The following is an 18,449-nucleotide window of genomic DNA, read 5'->3' on the forward strand; positions in this document are numbered from 1 at the left end:
CATGAGCTGTCTGGCGTGAGCACAGCCAGAGTTAGAAAAAGACACCACATGAAGAAGCACGGCGTAAGTTAGACTCAAAGAGGTCACATCACGTCAAACACACCACAACATGAGGCGAGGAGGACTCCAGACTGACGGCACACAGACACCGAGGACACTACAGAGCACACAGCAGGTCAAACCATGAATGAGATGAAGCTTTTCACTCAGGGAGATGAAGGGCTGGAATGTTTCGACTTGTGTCTAATCTTTCTCCTGGGTGTAGGAAACATTTAATGGAGCTTCGGATCCAAACCCTCTGTGGTGAAATGGATGAGAAATCCTAAATCCAAGAAACCCTGAAATCATCCAGCAGCTACAAGAGTCTGGGCAGTTGTTTCTTCAGGGCTCTTACCACTCAGCTTACACTGTCTTCTGGAGTGCACTGTGAGCTGCAGCTGTGAGAGTGTGTCACCGCCTGCGACGCGCTGTAATGTCATGCTAAATTAAATGTAAGGAGTTGTAGATGAAGTGCAGAAACTCGCGCTGCAAACTATGATACTCACTGGCAGCTCTGGCCTGAGGGAGGGGGTTTGGGGAGGGGGGCGACTTCAGCTTGGCTCTCTGAGTGAGGATCAGTCTGCCACGCAGAGTGACCGCTGACACCGGGTGCCACAGCGCAGACAGATGTGACCCTTAAGCCCTGCTGGCAGCCACTTGAACAGAAAGCTCGCCAACGGATCCAGAATAAGGGGAGGTTGGCGGAAGTGGCTTAGAGCCAAGAGATTGTGGTTATTAAAGATCTGTATTGAGGTCAGGTCTCTCTGTCTGGCTTGGAAATGAAGGAGCAGTGAGTCTAGTCCACTCTACCTTTCACCTAAAGGAGAATATCTCACCCATGTGTGAGTAAGGCCTTCTACATTATTTCTCTCTCTGGCAGACGTACTCTCAGAAGACAAATAATCTCTCCTGTTCAGAAATAGGCTAAGGTCATAAATCATGCACGCACAGGGAATAAAAAGTCTCCAGACTTGGAAACACGTCCTCCAAAAATAGTCTTAGTCTCATGCAACCACTTTATTTTTACTGACAAAGATTTGATTCCTTTAGGGCTCTTGTAGCTTTTAGAAACGATGGACGAGTGTGTCTTGGAGCACTGAGCTGCAGGTTCACAGCGCTCTGACACAGGGGGGTGCAGGGGTCAGGGGGGGCTTACAGGTAAACAGAGACATCAGTTCAGACAGAGAGAAAGCTTGGGTGTTATCTGGGTGGGGGGAGGGATTATGAATCCAGAGCTCCTACCTCGCTTGCTGTTTGCAACGTGGACTGAGGGGGCAGTGGACAACGCAACCTGAGGAGCTACTAGACAAATTAAAAAGAAGAAACAAACAAAAAAACAAAAACAAACATGATATATCATTTAAACAATAAAACATGTAATGTCAGAGAATCACTGAGCATCATGCTTGGTACTAAATGTAACAGTAAAAAAAAAAGAAACATAATGATGAATGATGGCATTGGGAAATAAGGAGTGACATTGCCAAGTGGAGTTGGCTGCCTGTAGCAGCATCTGTTACAAACGCCTTCGATGGCGAACAATCCTAATATTATGGTCCCTCTTTTATGCCTCATTTCATTAACAAGTGCTTTGTGTAATTCAGCAGTGTGTGTGTATGTTTCCCCAGACAGAAACTATCCCCTGACAAACTGCTCTCCGGCTCAGCGGAGGCCAGCCAACAATTTTCACCTTATAAATCTGTGCAGAGGAGCGTGGGTAAGACGCTGGCTCACAGTGAACACATCAATCCCTCCATTCCTTTCCGGTCATAAAACAAACAGGGGGAAAAAGGAATAATAGGCCCAGCCTCTGCCTTTGTGCTGGGCCACATAAGCCCTTGACACACACACACACACACACACGTACACACACTAACACACACACACGCACACACACTCAGCGTGCACTTGGCTACAGTGGTGGAAACACAGAGCTGAGTGGTTGTGTGCTCGCTGTTTCTGCGAGGTGGCTGCACATCACATGTGCACGATGGATTAAGCTGAGATGAGGCTAAAATCAATCTGCATAAAAACCTCTGCTGCTTTTCTTCGCTTTGCCTTAAGCTGGGACGGAGGATCCAGGGAAGATCTGCACATAATTAAAATGTGTATGCATAAAAGTATAGTGCACAGATTAAGTGTTTGAGAGGATAATGCACAGCAGTGCTGCCACATTTTGCCCTGGGAAGACACAGGAGGAGCTAAAACCTTATCATGAGCAGGAAATGCATACTAAGAGTTTTTTTTTTTTTTTGGTTTGTCAGGACATTATACAAGAGTGGTCGAGGGGAAGACACTACTGAGGTGCTTTAACCTACCAAAGAGCCTTTTTTTGCTCTTCATAAACACCTCTTAGCAGGGACAGTATGACATAAACAGAGTTGTTGTGTATTCTTACAGATGCCTACCTTCTTTTCGGTTAGCGACACCTAGCGATGACACATTCGGCCGAACTGCGTGCAATTGAGAGAAACCAGGAGTTATTCATGTGCACTTGTGTGATGCACTGTACAGTTAGTCTATAGAGGGGGGAGGGGGACTACGTGGTGGTGGACACACACAACTGGAGACACGAACATGTCCAGCATGACTCATATCTGTAAAATCAGGAAACAGCAAATACAATGGGGCAGGGCTGACATGGACGAGCAAAGAGATGCATCCAGTGACCCATTGGAGAGACGCTGTATGTCGTTTGTGCGACTTCCATGGGCTTGTGTGTGTATGTGTGTGTTCATGGTGATGGAGGTGATGAGTGACAAACTGAAGAAAAAAGATAAAACCCTCTGGATCTCAGCGTTTAAGTCATGATTTATGCAAGCAAGCGCTACAGCAAATTAAGAAGTTAGGGGGCATTTTGTTTAATTCATCACATTGACTGAGTAATCGATATCTCATTACAGTGTATTTCTGTAGGAAGAATAACAATGAATAAATAATGGCAGGTGTTGGGACTTGGAATGACGGACTGCTGCGGGTAGCATAACCTCATAATTACATACAAGTCGGTATTTCCGTGTCAGGAAACTGGCTGCGGTTGGAAATGGAGAGGACTTGAGCAAAGAGAGGAATACGGATAAGTTTCCTGGTTGTGCCCCTTTGTCTTTTCACTTGATCTTTCTGTCCTTTGGCTATCGACTCCATGAATCATGCAATCTCAGATAATTAATGTCCAGTGGTGTGCTGGCAGGAGGCCTATTAAACTAACGATGTGTGAATAGAGAATATGACTGCTGAATCAATTTAGAAAAGCCTGCTTTCAAAGCTTTTCCCTTTTATTGCATTGGAGTAAAATCATTGGTAAGCTGTGAGCCTGGCAGGTCTTCACACTAACATTAGCGCTCATTGATTCAGAAAGAGCTCCAACAAAAAGACAACCCTGCACTATCTCCTGTCTCATCCTCCGCTTTCATATTTTTATCTCCTAAAAAGTGTTTCACATCATCTCCTGCTGGGGATTCTGGCTCCGGTGACTGCTACGTCTACGCTGGGTTTAAGTCACCCGAGTCACTCCATGAGAGGCTTTTTGAAAATGACAGATTAACAAATAAAGAGCTTAAGAAAAAGAGTACACGACATGTGCACTCACACTCAGGTCTTCAATCTAATAAACTGTCAAGTGCCTTTTTCATCGGAGTTTTGTCCTTTTTTTTCCCCTGGTAAGTGTTCAGTGGTGGAGCTCTGAATCAAAGCGGGAATAATTCATCCATGGCAGGAACAAGACGTGTGTTTAGTTTTGGAAAAAATATAAAACACACAATGAAAGCGCTCCATCCTGATCCAAAATGCCACGTTAGCGAAGTGGGTTCATTTTTAATCATCCTGTGATGCTAACTGATGGATGTAACTCACATCTGGGCTCCATTCATTACAGCGTTATGGAAAATATTCAGGTGGTGTGAGTTAAATGAGTGGTGACGGATTTTAATCAATGCCATTCCTGTAATGAAATGCAATCTTGCAGAGCCAGAATTGTTTTTTAAATATTAATTTCACTTTAATGGTGCGCATTAGGCGATTCTGCCCGGCTTAATAAACTTGAAATAGAATTGAGAAAAGTCAATAAGGATTTCAATTACCTTCAAACAACATGAGGAGTGGAGAGCTCTGTTTATGTCTGTCTACCACCCTGAAGGACACCCTCACCTCTTTATTTGTCCACTCTATTCTTCCTTTATTAATCTGCAGACGTTTAATGAGTTAGTGTTTGCTCTGAAAACGTCCTCCTCACTCTGTTTAGTTTTTAGCCCTGTGTCGGCCTCTGTTGTGACAGGACACACGCTCGGGAGGACTTTAAATCCCTGCGGGCCAATCTGGATGAGGAGTGAAGACTTTGGTTTGTCAGAGTGTCCTCTCTACATCTCACACACACTCACTCACTCACACACACTCGCACACACTTCTATCAGCATGCACTCACTCTCCGTGTAGGATCGAGGACAGCCTTTGGACATGGTCTGGCCTGGCATTCGGATGGGACTGATGTGAATTTGTATGCATTTGTGTATGAGGAGCATGCACACACACACACACACACACACACACACACACACACACACACACACACTAAGACACACACACTGAGCACTCGTCAGGCCGTGCATGAAGAGGAAGCATCATTTCCCAGGTGTGAGGAGGTGGAGGGAGAGAAAGAGGGAGAGGGAAGGGTTTCTTGGCCACATGTCCATTTCTGACTCATGACATAGCATCAGACTTTACAACCAGTGTTCACCTCCTGTGTAAGCTAGCAGGCTAAATCTGATTAAAAACCACCTGGGAACAATCTGTGTCCGTCACAGTGGGGAGTTGGAAACCTGCCCGGGGACGGTCTTAGTCTTTAAATGATGAAGGACGGATAAGTGTGCCTATGTTGTTCATGCTTGACCTTCTCACTAACTCTTGGCTTCATTTGGATATTAAGATTAAAAACTGCACTGTATGTATCAAAACCTGCATTCTGACCGTTTTTTGAAAATATTTAACATATAAGTGATGAGACTTCAGCTGTTATACCAAGAGGTGGATGTAGCACCCGTCATGCCACCTGGTAGTCTATGGATGACGTATGAAGCAGAGGTTGATTTATTGCAGTTTATATCAGAGCCTTAAAGTGATATACCGGGATGGAACCAGTTGGGTCCTATCACAAGGTTTAGGGCAGAAATTACCCCTACAGCAGTGATTGTGTGCAGCAGAGGCCTAAGGCGCACGCACCAAACACCCCCTCCCTGCTCCTCTGCTGGTTTCCTCTGCACTCAGAGGGGGCCATTTTTTACTTGACCAAAAACACAAATAAACGGACTCCCACCGAAAAAATCTGACACTGGTCTGCATTCACACTTTATTTAGAGTTGGCTCAAAGCTCTAGTTCTCATCGTGTCTCTTTGTCCTAGCAGACTACCTGCGTTTGTTTATATCTGGCTCACCGCACGCGGACTGATACGCTAAGCGGCGAGCAACTTGTAGCCAGCTGTGGCTCTGCAGCGGAGGTAGCGCCGTTTTATGACACGATGAGAACTAGAGCCTTATTTAGCGGTGTTTTTGTGTGAAAGTATCACGCTGAAAATTCTCTGATTAAAGCATGAATGCAGACTGACATCAGATTTTTTCGGTGGGAGTCCGTTTATTTGTGTTTTTGGTCAAGTAAAAATTGGCCCCGTCTGAGTGCAGAGGAAACCGGCACAGGAGCAGGGAGGGGGTGTTTGGTGCGAGAGCTCTGGTCTTCTGCTGCACAAAAACACTGCTGTAGGGGTAATTTCTGCCCTAAACCTTGTGATAGGACCCAACTTGTTTCATCCCGGAGTATCACTTTAAGTGACACATACTTAGAGAAGAGGCGCAAAAAAATTTCCTGCGAATAAAAATTAGCGTAAGCCTACAACTCACTGCACCACTCAGGGTCACTTTTCTCACTGTGAATGATAACAGAAAGAGCTAACAGTGTCGTAGTTATTGAACAGCTGACTGTAATTTGTCTTTTTCCTCGTTGATGAATTAATGATGAAAACCACTTTATGAAAAACTTTCTTGTCTGTTTGGCCCTCAGCCGGTCTCTGAGGGTCCAGGATCAGACAGCGAGGGGACACTTTGCTAATCAATGCACCGGCAGGAACAAAGGATCCTCAGTGAGAACAGGGGAAGGAGAGAAAAGATGGAGCCGGGCTCTGGATGCACTTTGACTTGTTCAATACAGTCCTTCAGTTCCTGCATCACACCGCCTTCCAGGCAGCCGTAACTCGAGACATGGCACCTCTCTTCTTCCTCCCCTCCTCAGGGGCTACTGGTTGACGAAGATAATACCGGCTGAGGTGCTCACGGCTCATATTAAAATGACCTCCTGTGACTTTAGACAGCCAGAGAGGTCCTGGCACTTTAATAAAGTCTGGATGCCATTTATTTATAATGCATGGGAGAGAGGAGGGAAAAACAAATGACATTCTGCATGCAGAGCCAGGCCGGTGTTGTCTGGTTGAGTCTGGATAAATTAATATGCCCACGACATGACAATATCGCCCCTGGCTATTTTTTATCCTCCCCTCCCAAAAACCGTCCGTGTACATTGTTTATTTTCCTCTGTAGGAGATCGGGATCAGAAATGAACACTTGGCTCAGAGTTCAGGAGTGTATGGTGAGGGTTGGCACAATAGGCAAAGCAAAGCATCAAGCATTCATAGATTTCCTTTGTGACTGTTTACTTACTAACTGGACCAATGTTATTAGGAATACCTGCAAGAGAGAAACAGACAGAGAAAGAGAGACAGGACAACTTTCATTAGATAGCAAACAAACTCAAGGTGACAATGAAAGGCTGATATTTACAAGAACAGGCATTTTACTGTTAAACTTCTCTTGTTTACTTATTTTCTATTTTTAAAGCCTTTGTAATGTTTTAATTAAAAAAAAAAAAGAAAAGAAAAGGATTTAAAAACCTTTGCATGTGGGAAACTGTCAATAACCAAAAGGCAAGCAGAAAACCATGTGGGTAGGAAATGTAAAAGCACTTTAAGGATCCATTTCTCCATCGTCTATACATCTGTGCCATTTAATAGATCTGATACATTTTTTTTTCACAAGTCCTCCATTTTTTAACCAATAGCCTCCTCTGTGGTTTCAGAATGTTGTCTGCTACATATTTAGCTTCATGGTTCTTGGGTTTCTTCCAGCTCCTTCCATTATTTCTGCTTTGATGTCCCTGGTTCTGTGTAATGTCAGGAAAGGTCACCACTGTCCTCTTACACAACACACTTGCAAACGCCCAAACATCATGACGAGAGCAGGCTCAATGAACACAACATGCTCGGAGAATATATCTCAAAAGTTTCAGGCTACTTTCAGATTCTTCTCAGCACCCGCGTCCCTTCAAAAGTACAAATTGTCATGCACACGCACTCACATATCACGACTTTTCAAAGGACATCATAGATGGCAAACTGTGCCTCTGACGCCAGAGGAGGACATGTCTCATCCTGCTGCCTGCCTGTCCATCCCTCCATCAACAAATCCCTGGTGCCAGACAGATAATACAGTCTGTCTCATCGCCATCGGGACCAGATCTCTGCCACACCGGGCTGTGGATCTAAGGAGATGTTTTTCTGTCTATCTCATGGCCATCTGAACCAACCACAGACACCAGCTAATTAAAACTCTAAATATGGAGCAGAAGAAGTCACGTGTGGCTTCTTAAAAAACCACGAAGCTCAGACATTAAAGATCTTTCTCCCAGTTTCTGTCTGAATCCTTCACGTGAACATATCAGTGGTGTATTTTTGGTTTTCTGAGCATTTCTCTTTCAGGACATGGGCGCCAGCTCCTCTTTTTCTAATCATCCGTTTGAGCGCAGGCCCTCCCTCCTGTTGGCTCTCCCCCCTGCCCTCAATAAGGCAGCCTGCCCACAAAAACAAACAGCCCCCTCACCGCGGGGAGGTAGCGAGGCATGCTGGGCAAGAGGAGGAGAGCGCCCACGTAAACCAGAGAAGAAGAAATGAAATAAAAAGATTGCTTTCTTCTCCTGTAGCTCACCACCACACCTACGGCAGAGGAAGGCGAGGAGGCGAGGAGGATTTTAGAAGAGGTAGAGCAGACTTTCATCTGATGGAGCCGTCACGAAATGTCTCCTAATACTGCAGCAAAGAAACGTGAGGACTCCGTGTGTGTGCAGCACTGTCTGTTTATGTGGAAAAAAAGCTTCTCCATCTCAAAAACAAAACACAAAATACTGCTGTGAGAGGCACTAACATGTCATCATGCCACCCCTCTCCCAAACCTAAACCCTCATTTACTTTGTTTATAGTCAAACATTTACCTAGTTAGTCTTGAGTTACAGAAAACACCTTTTACAAATTACAGGAAAAAATGAGAAAAGAGATAAAGAGTGCTACTCAGTCCAAAGGGTGCACCAACATCTGCTCAAAGTGTCTCACATGAAGGAGCTTTAAGCTAAAAGCAACTGTCAATAAAACCTGGAAACATGTAATATTGCTAAGCAGTATCAAGATGTGTTTCTGTGTGCCCACATCTGATCTGTAAGAGATAAACCTGGTGTGTGAGTTCCTTTAAACTTCACACTGTGAACAGAAAGGATGCCAGCTGCAGCAGCAGGACAAACAGTAGGTTACATAGGCTGCTGTGCATCTTTGCGAGCTCTTTTATCAATATAAAGATGCTCTGCATTATTTTAACAGATACACACACCGTTACCATCTCCTCTCACATGTAGGTTGGAGTAAATTCTATTTATGCACACAGAGCGTTAAATAAAAGATTCATCCAGTTACTCTCAAAGTCAAAGATACGAGAGTGGAAGTGTTTTATCTCTGTAACTGAACTGTAAAAACAGAGAGAAGTGCAGAGCTAAAAAGAGCCCAGTTAAGTAGCTGACAGAGCAATAATACACTGACGCTATCTTCATCTAGTCTGGGAGATTAGCAGGGGACCCACTGCATTGAATGGAGAGGGATATAAAAATAAAACCAGGGAGGAAGTTACTGCTCTTGGTACTTTGGGTGGGATTTTATTGGGTTTGCATCACAAACTTAAGCTTGAACAGACAGAATATTTTAAAATCATGTTTAATGAGAGGAAATATTCACAGTGATCAAACTGTTTCTACAGGACTGCTGTGTCGTCAGGTAGATAATACAAATATATCATATGTGCTCATTCACAGGGAGAAACTGCTATTAAAGTAAGACATGCACCGATCGATCGGTGCTGATTTCCTTAATTTTGGGGGATCAGCGACTGGCCCATCCCTACATATGAAACTGATCTTATACACCTCCTAGAAGGTCTGACAGCCAGCCATTGTTGCTTTCTGCTCTGAGACTCAAAACTCAGGACACTTAATTGGTTGTTTGAGATAAAACATACAGATTTTATTGTTTCACAGGTATTCTTCAATGATTTTCAATAAAATAAAATTGGAAAATTGAAGGTATATGCTGTCAGTTGTAAAAAAATATAAATCGTTATTGGCCCAAATCATTATTGGCAGGTCAGGCTTTTTAAAGATCAGTGAATGGCCAGGAAATGTGGATCGGTGCACCCCTACTGGATATTATTTGTACAGTCCTGGGGCCAAATCATAAATCTGAAGGGAAAAAAAAGTAAAACCTGACCAATTTAATTTGTTTCAGGCTTCATTGGCTGAAACAGTTTTTTAGCCTCACCAGACACAGGAGACGGTGACCTACCACAGCTCAGATATTTGTGTTCCAAACTGTCCGAACAAAACATTGAATTCTCCATTCAGACAATAATAAAGAGCAACAACTCCCATCCTCTGTGAGGTCAAATGACCATCTATGTCAGAGGAGTCTGGCTTGGACGTGAGGTAAAAAGGTCCCTCCAGGAATCAGAGTCTAAATTTAACAAGATCTCCCAGATTACAGAGACAGAGTTCGGGAGAATAATACATATTTTTCCTTTATGTTAACGGTATTTACTAGGGCTGTCATTTTAATGCGTTAATTAGATTAATTAATTACACCACAAATTAACGTGTTATAAAAATTAACGCAGATTAATCTGGATCCCAAACCCGCGGGGCGTTTAAAGACGCACTTATTATTAAATGTCTGGCATTTACAAATAGTGTGTCCTACTTGGAAAAGAGGAGTTCTCGTCAGATTTTCAAATTTCCGACGGTCCCTGAATGTATCACATGTGACGTCCGCAACATGCTTTAAACCTGAGGGAGGGAAGCGAGAGTGATTGTGACTGATCCACATCGCGTTTATTCACACGTCCTTTTTGAAAATCTGCAAAAAATCAACCGTTTGCTCTAGCTCAATTCTGCAAAAAACAGATAATTCTACACTTTTTACTGAATCAAACAAGCCCTGAATGATGGATATATATTCTGTATTTAAATCTAAAGAATTCTTTGAAAATTTGCTTCCAACTTCCTGGTGTTTTCAGCTTGGGGCTGCTCTGCACCAATCAGCAACAGTTTGTGTGTTCAGAGCATGTAAAACTGAAATAAAGTGTTTTGTACATAGTTCCTTACAGATTTTAGCCTTTAGCCCTGGTTCTCCTGACCTCATAGAAGTATAGAAGTTCATATTGCAGTGAAAATCGAGTCAACGTCAAGTAAAAATGTGACAAAAGCAAAAACCGTCCTAAAAATCAAATCAGCTTATCTTAGGTGCAGGACTGTGTAGATTTTGTAAAGATAGAACCATAAAACTTTTTTCATGTGTTCCTTATGCATCAGGGTACCTAAAAATGTGTTGTATATATTCCCACCTTATTTTAAAATGTTTTTTAGTGTCTTTTAATGTAATTTTAATGTCCTGAAATTCAAATTCTTTATTTTGGGACCTTAAGCAGATACGAGATTAAAATGCGATTAATTAGATTTATTAATTACAAATCCTTTAATTAATTTGATTAGTTTTTTTAATCGCCTGACAGCACTAGTATTTACAATAAAAACATAAAATTAAGGCATAATGGGCGCAGCTAAGGTTATGGAGCAGCTGCACTAGGAGACGTTTAAACGTCATCGTCATTCTTACTCAGGGTGAATGTTTCTGATATCACCTACTGCATCGCAACTCTGGCAGACCTGTGGAAATTTGACTGATTTCTGATCTAGGGGATACTTCAGACGTTTGTGTTCACACACGCAGCTCACTCTGGGAAATAGGCTGGGAGTCTATCACATATGTGAAACCTGCTTGTACTCTTCTACATGATACGTGTTATAATTGTGCACTAAATGTGGGTCTTTGAATAATTAATTTTAGATGTAATGTGTCCAAGTGTTTAAAGCTGGTTTGATAAATCAGACTGTGTCGGTTTGTGGAGTTCGTGGCCAAATAAGCTTCTCTTCCAGGTCATGATCTGGAACACCGATGGTCCGTCAGTGCAATTATCCTCTGCTTTATGAACAACCTGTGGGGCTCGAGCAGATGTCCAGGCTCCCATGTCGGGTCATTCGATTAATTCACAATCACCGTCATTTCCACTCCCCTTCACCTGCTCAGACCTGCCATTACGAAGCACGGCTGCAATCTAATTCTGTCCTATCACACAGGAAGAGCATTAGCTCGTGTTGTTGGCGTGCTCCATTGATTTTTATGAGTTGAGCAGAGACAGTGGATGCTGCTGGGCTGTGAACACGATCTCAGAGGGGTATGTGACTCACTGAACAGGATCCGTGTGCATGTAGGGTCAGCACATATGACAGAATGCACATTTTAATATGGGCATTAAAATACAGTAGAAAGACACTTCACAGAGCGGCTCCTGTTCATCCTTCACTGGTTCACTTCCAGCTCTGCTGTCATACATCCAAAGCCATCACTGTAACCTCCCTAATGGATTAGCAGAAACCAATAAAAGAATGTTCTCTCACGGATCCATGAGCTTTGAGTGTTTGGCGAACATCCTTTTTCCTCACTGAACAGGCTAATCCCACAGGAACAGGACTTCAAATGTACAGCTCCTATATTCACCATAATCACAGCCTGACCTTTTGACCAGGCTGATAATAAAATGCTTTAAAATGACAAACTGATGTGATTCAAGTTAATTTAATGATCAACAAAGATGATCCCACAAATCTTCATTACATTACTATCAGCTGATTTGGTATTGATATCAGGATCAGAGGCAAATAAAACCCCTGTCACACGCACAACCAATCACCCTAACAGCTGCCAGGAAATGTCTCAGCACTCAAAACACAATCCCAAGGCAAGAGGATGGTTGAATTCACGCTCAAATGCAAATAACCTAAGATTAGTAAAACAGAAAGCTAGAGCAACGCATACAAGAAAAAAAAAAAAAAACATAATAAAAATAATTCGCTTGCTAGTGGCTATCCTATGAAAAACTTGACAGAGACTTTGAAGGAGGCAGGATCAATCACAAAAACCTCATCTTAGTGGTCTGTTTCATTTCTCTGTGTTATGTACAGAATAATATTACTCTGATTGTATACATCCCTCTGTTAAGCAACACAGTTGTGTGGGTGTAGGTGTGTATACATGCATTTCTCTGGCTTTAATGTGTGCATTTATGAAAATAGGCTACTGGTATGTTGAATCAGATAGCTGGAGCAAATCCTTTGTGCAGTCCAACTCCAGGCACAGAATTTAAATAAGCTCAATTAGACGCCTATTTTTCTTTTTTTGCACTTTGAACTTTATATAGACGATGTTATTGTTGTGTATTTTGTTTTATCATTATGCTATCCTGATGTTTCTATCTGTCTTAATCTCCTTTTCTTGTTAAGGTCTCAGACGTTCCAGGGACCAAACAAATACGCCTCATGGCTGATTCTGACATATTTACATGGATGATCCACAGAAATGTTCATTAATATGCACTGAACCTTTAAATACATACATACTAGGCATGCATACATTCATACAAAAATAGATAAAAACATATATACTAGGGGTGAACAATTTTGGAAAATAATCTTATTGCGATTTTTTTGGACTAATATTATGATTTCGATTAAGCACATAAATATATATATATATATATATATATATATATATATATATATATATATATATATATATATATATATATATATATATATATATATATATATATATATATATATATATATAGGGGAAGCAAATATATATATATATATATATATATATATATATATATATATATATATATATATATATATATATATATATATATATATATATATATATATATATATATATATATATATATATATATATATATATATATATATGATTTTATTTTATTTTATTTTTTTTGACGGGGGGGCGTTTATTATCTGCATTATTCACTAAACGCAAGCAACAAAACATTTTTTACAATGACCAACAAGGATACTGTTAACATATGAACAATTATTTCCAATACAATAGAATTGATTTAACTTCAAGCCTTGTTGAGGTGTTATATTTCTGTCAGAAAATTCAGCATATTGACTTTTGCTGGTTTTAAGGAAGACTAAGTACAAGTTACCATATTCCCTCTAGGTCTGTGTACATGAAATCTTTTTTTCAAATTAATTAATTTATTTTAGTTGCAGCCTTTGTGATTTGAAAATTGCACTCTTTTACATTTTTATGTCGGTTTCAATTCGATTAATTGTTCAGCCCTAATAAATGTAATTAAAGTCATGTGTCGCAGCAGCACCTATTGACACATGGTTAAAAGCAGGGTTGCCAAGTCTGTTTTAAAACCCACCTCAGAGGTTTTCCCTGCATTAAAACCATTAAAACCACCAAAGATGGGTGAGAGCAAGTTTTTTTTTTCTGAAATGAAATATATTAAGTTGGGCTATTCACATTGTAGATATTGCACTCCGCATTGAAATATTTGCATTGTTGTTGGAAGTTTTCCAAATACAGTGCAAGTTTTGTGGTCAAATGCCAAATACCATGTACAGTTTCATCTGTGAAAATATCTACAGGAAAAAAAACCATAAATATTTGACACTGATCTACCTTCAATAAATTTGCATTTAAAAGCATTTTTCACTGTTTGCATCCTTACTGCACTTTGCTTTTGTTGGGGAATATAGGAAAACATGTTTCAATCTGAATGAGCCATGATTATAATGACAGGGAAACATTTGCTTGTCAGTAGCATCATCACGTTAGTTAATATATTTGTTTGATAGTCTAAAGATATAAAACTCTTGCTAACATTATTTCTAATGCTGTTATCAGAGAGTAATATAAGATTATCAGACCAGTTGTCTGGATTTGAAATATGGCCTCATGTTCCCCTGAAACACCAAATATATGACTGATCCCCATACATCCATAAATAGCAACCTTACAAACAACATTATCAAAATGGCTGCACCATGAATGTGGTGATTCATAGAAACTGGTCAGCTGTGGATGTGGAAGTGAGATTGTGTTTGCGTGACATTGTGTTCGTCAGCATCCAATCTGTCCTGACCTTCTTTGTGTGTCACCTGTTTCCTTCTGCTCTACCTGGACGTCTCTGAAAGAAGCTTATCTGCTGAATTTCCACCGCAGGCAAAGTTGGTAATTACTTTCCCTGGCTGCCGTCATTATCTGGAGCTCTTTGGTGACATGAAGCCTGCTGATGGTGACAGGCATCGCTAACCGTTTGGCAGCTGCAGAGGCTGCCAAAACACAAGCACACAGCAATGCAACTTGATTGAATTCCTCAGGAGCAAAATTACGGCTTGCCTCGCCGCACTGCCTGAATCCCTCGCTTGCTCTCTGTGTGTAGATCTGAATTAAAGGTGGCAAGTCTTAAAGTGCCCAGGAGCCATGTTGGAAGAAGCACAGTTTGAGATTTAAGAGGAGGAATGAGGTGTGCGTCGGTGGTGGCAGCAGCAACGAGGGAAGGAGTATAAAAAAAAAAAAAAAAAAACTGGAGATGGAAGAAACAAATATTTGAAAGAAAGATTACCGTCACAGCTGCACAGAGCCGAGATGTGGAAAAGACAGAGTAAACAAGCTCGGTCTCTGGGGTGGTTGGGGGTGTTGTGGGGGAGAGAAAGAGAGAAAGAGAGAAAATGTGAGCATGAAACAAAACCAAGATATGGAGCGAGAACAGGCGGAGGCAGGAGAAGAAGAAGAAGGTGGCGGCAAAGAAGGGCAGAAGGAGAAACAATGAGAGGATGCAAAACAACACGAGACAAGTTTTAAGAAAAAAGAGAAAAGGGAGAAAGAGGGAGAGATTGGCTAAAATGGAAATTCAGAGAACTATGGTAAAAATAATGCATAAAGATGCATAAAGACACAATTATTATCAAGAGGAGGTGCAACCCTGTTAAAATGCATCATATTTACAGTTTACAGGATATTCTGTGATTTTAAACCCTGGAATCTGCTGAATGTATCATTTTTTTCACAATGTTGTGCTTCAAAGTTCCGTTTTTGTCCCTAACAGGCTCAGGTTGTTCCTCTGAAGTTAATAGAAGCAGAACCAGTCAGGAAGATAAAATATAATATGTGACGTGTGCCGCAATTTTGTTTCTTTCCAATAAGCCTTCACTCTAACACAAGTGAAAAGAACTACACTTCCCAGAAGCCAACAGTAAACTTAAAAAGAATGGGTAGAAAATCAAATCAGATTCAATGTATTGCCTAAAAATGAAAAGAAAGGGGGGAAAAAGGAGCAGTGCAGGAGTGGGAGTCATTCTACCAGGAGTGGGGCTGGACAGATTTTTTTTCTGTGGTGGGGACAGGAGTGAAAGTCCACTTCCCTGTTGCTCTCTAATATACAACTAAATAAAGATCAAACGTCACAAAAAACAAAACAGCTGCTTTATAATGACTAAAAATATGTATACGGTTTAAATCCCAAAATGAACATACATATGTACTGGAAAAAAAAACTGTACAGGAAAAACTTTGCAATTCAAGACATGACAACAGATCAGCTCCAGCCCTGCAGGAGGCGCTCAGGGAAATACTGTTGACAGAAGAAGGCGAGGAAGACCAAAAAACACTTTTGTTCTCAGGTAAACTTTAAACTTAAGAACAGCAACATTTTTAATATAGCTAAAATTGTGTTATAGCTTGACAGGTAGCACAGTTCCCCAATATCATCATTTTATGGAACATTCAGAGCATTTGGTCTGGGATAAGACAAGTTTTTACTCCTGCACTGGCTCTTACCCACTGCATGTTCACAGATGTGTCCATGTGGCTTGGCAGATCACCGTTTTTGGTCCTGCTGAGGGGTAACCTAAAACCTAAACCGAAAGTAACCTTCAGGGAATGTAGTTGCAACTTAGAGCTTATGTAATCAGAACATTCTGGGAACCATAAATTGTTAGAAGGAACACTAAAGGGGCACTAAATACGATGCTGCCCAGCTGGAGGAGATACTTGTCAGGCCAAGTGTGTGTTAGAAAAAGGCTACTCTGACCTATGACAAACGTATGGTTTAACACAGAGGAACTTTGACTATAGAACTAAAAGGATAAGTTATAAATTTGATTGCAAATGCAGTTTGAAATGAAGCATGTATAATATGGTTGAGGTATTGTGCTCACGCAGATGTAATTGATATGGATCCAAATTTGCACATCTATCTAATGTTGCAATGCCATATGTTTGAAGATGTTTCCTGACACACATCCAAACTGTGCAGACTCCTGTGCAGACCACGCACACATGAGGAACATATATACATGAGGCCTGTATAGAATAATGTATGTTAGTGTTCACTCACAGCAGAATGAGATTTATTCCACAGAGGCCCTATGAGCTCCTGTGGGATTTGGTGTGATGTATAGAAACACACTTCCTCTGCACATGAGGGAAGATTAATCAGAAGAAACCTAAATGTGTGTATAAATAATGAGTGTGAGGAGGAGTGTGTGTCCACCATCAGCTGCTCCCTGTTGGACTGATAATAAGGCATCTGCCAGCTCTGCATTAATGTCCTCTAATTAGAGAACAACAGCAGAAATACGATTTGTAAGTCATATACAGGGACATTTGTTGTTGTTGTCACCTGCAGAAATGAGGGTGCTGTGCAGGTTTACCGTCAGACAGGGGAGGCCTAATGTGGATGAATCATTACGGTTAAATCCACTGTGTCCATGCCTTTTACTGCTCTGATCAAAGCACATCCATAAACTGAGGCTCGCTGCAGCTAAACGTGAACAAGTGTCTCTTAATCCTGTTCTGACTGGAAATCTATTCTTTTAATCGAGCTGCAGGCAGAGCAAACTCAGACTATAATCTCTGAGAAGTTTCTGTAATTAGGAGAAAATTCTGCTGAATTATTCTCAAAATGTGCAGAAAATAAAAACTCATCTTCACTTTAGAATGAGAAATGATTGAGTCCTGTGAGAGTTTATTTTTTTATTTTAAAAAGCAGCAGGGCAAAGTGGTTATTTTCAGTCTTTTAAATTGAGTTCTTTCAGGATTTAATAGAAAAGATATTTTTTTTGCCAAATCTAAAATACTCACATGAAAAATACATTGAAAAAAAAACAAAATACCTAAAAAATAATAAATTTAAGAACCAGACCCTCAATAAAGTGAAACAGCCGGTCATAGAGACTGAGAACTTTGAGGAGTGACCACTATTTCAAAATTATAGAGATCATCTTGGGAGCTAAAACAAATTTTGTCAGGCAGAGGCTGACATAACAGTTTTCTGAAACAGCAGAATATGCAGGCAACAAAAAAACACACGAGGAAAGTGTTGCCTGTTTTTAAATCAAACAACGAGACTTGATTTAAAGGTCCTACATTGTGCAAAATCACTTTGTAAAGTCTTTTAGTGAAATTTGTGGGTCTTTGGCTTATCTCCCTGCTCACAAAATGTGATATTTAATGACAAAACCTGTACTTAGTAGTGCTTGTGAATGTAAAATCCTAACCTAAAATGAGCTGTTTGGATTTTGGGGATTTGCCGACATCAGCGATTCCCTTTTTTGACCAATCAGGAACAAATCCGACCTGATTAGTCCTCTGGAGCAGGTACCCCCGAACCCCTTCCCTGCCCACTCCCCTCCCCACTGCTGGAAAGAAATCTCTACAGCAGTGGGGAGGAGAATGCCAAAGTTGAAAAGCCATCACAGCTCTGTTTTTGGCTGTAAACAGCCACATAGTTCCATGCACAAGCTTCCCATCTCAGAAGAAGACAAGACTAAGTGGCTAGAGTTCATTTGTCAAGGAAATGTGCCAACCACGCTCAGTAAAATTGTGTATGTGTGTGCTAGTCACTTCACGGCTGACTGCTTTTCAAACTTTGGACAGTACAACAGAGGGCTAGCGAGAGCGGGGCGGTATCCGTGGCTCATTTACATATGAAGGTCACACCCACTAAATCAGAGCGTTCTGAACAGAGGGGCTATGAGAGCCTGGAAACAATGCTGCTGTGCTTGATTTATTGGCTTTTTGGACCAAAACATGTTACTACCATTTCATGAAGACACCAATGATCCATATTAAACT

At 41.1% G+C, this 18,449-nt stretch overlaps 1 protein-coding gene across 7 annotated transcripts in view; it reads right to left on the reverse strand.

The window, feature by feature from the left end:
* ntng1a (netrin g1a) overlaps window positions 1-18,449 on the reverse strand; it is a 140,666-nt gene that overhangs the window by 14,087 nt on the left and 108,130 nt on the right. For 5 of the 7 annotated variants that reach the window (XM_074693076.1, XM_074693075.1, XM_074693079.1 and 2 more), the window contains 3 exons: window positions 6,739-6,765; window positions 2,448-2,492; window positions 1,282-1,341 (listed from right to left, as the gene is read on the reverse strand). In XM_074693076.1, the coding sequence (XP_074549177.1) occupies window positions 1,282-1,341; window positions 2,448-2,492; window positions 6,739-6,765 (132 nt within the window). The remainder of the gene's footprint in view (window positions 1-1,281; window positions 1,342-2,447; window positions 2,493-6,738; window positions 6,766-18,449) is intronic. The other 2 variants (XM_074693082.1, XM_074693078.1) reach the window with 2 other exon arrangements.

The sequence above is a fragment of the Halichoeres trimaculatus genome, unplaced genomic scaffold (genome assembly GCF_033239565.1).
Source record: "Halichoeres trimaculatus isolate MK-OKI-2021-1 unplaced genomic scaffold, fHalTri1.1 fHalTri1_scaffold_18, whole genome shotgun sequence".
In the NCBI taxonomy this organism is placed as follows: Eukaryota; Metazoa; Chordata; class Actinopteri; order Labriformes; family Labridae; genus Halichoeres; species Halichoeres trimaculatus.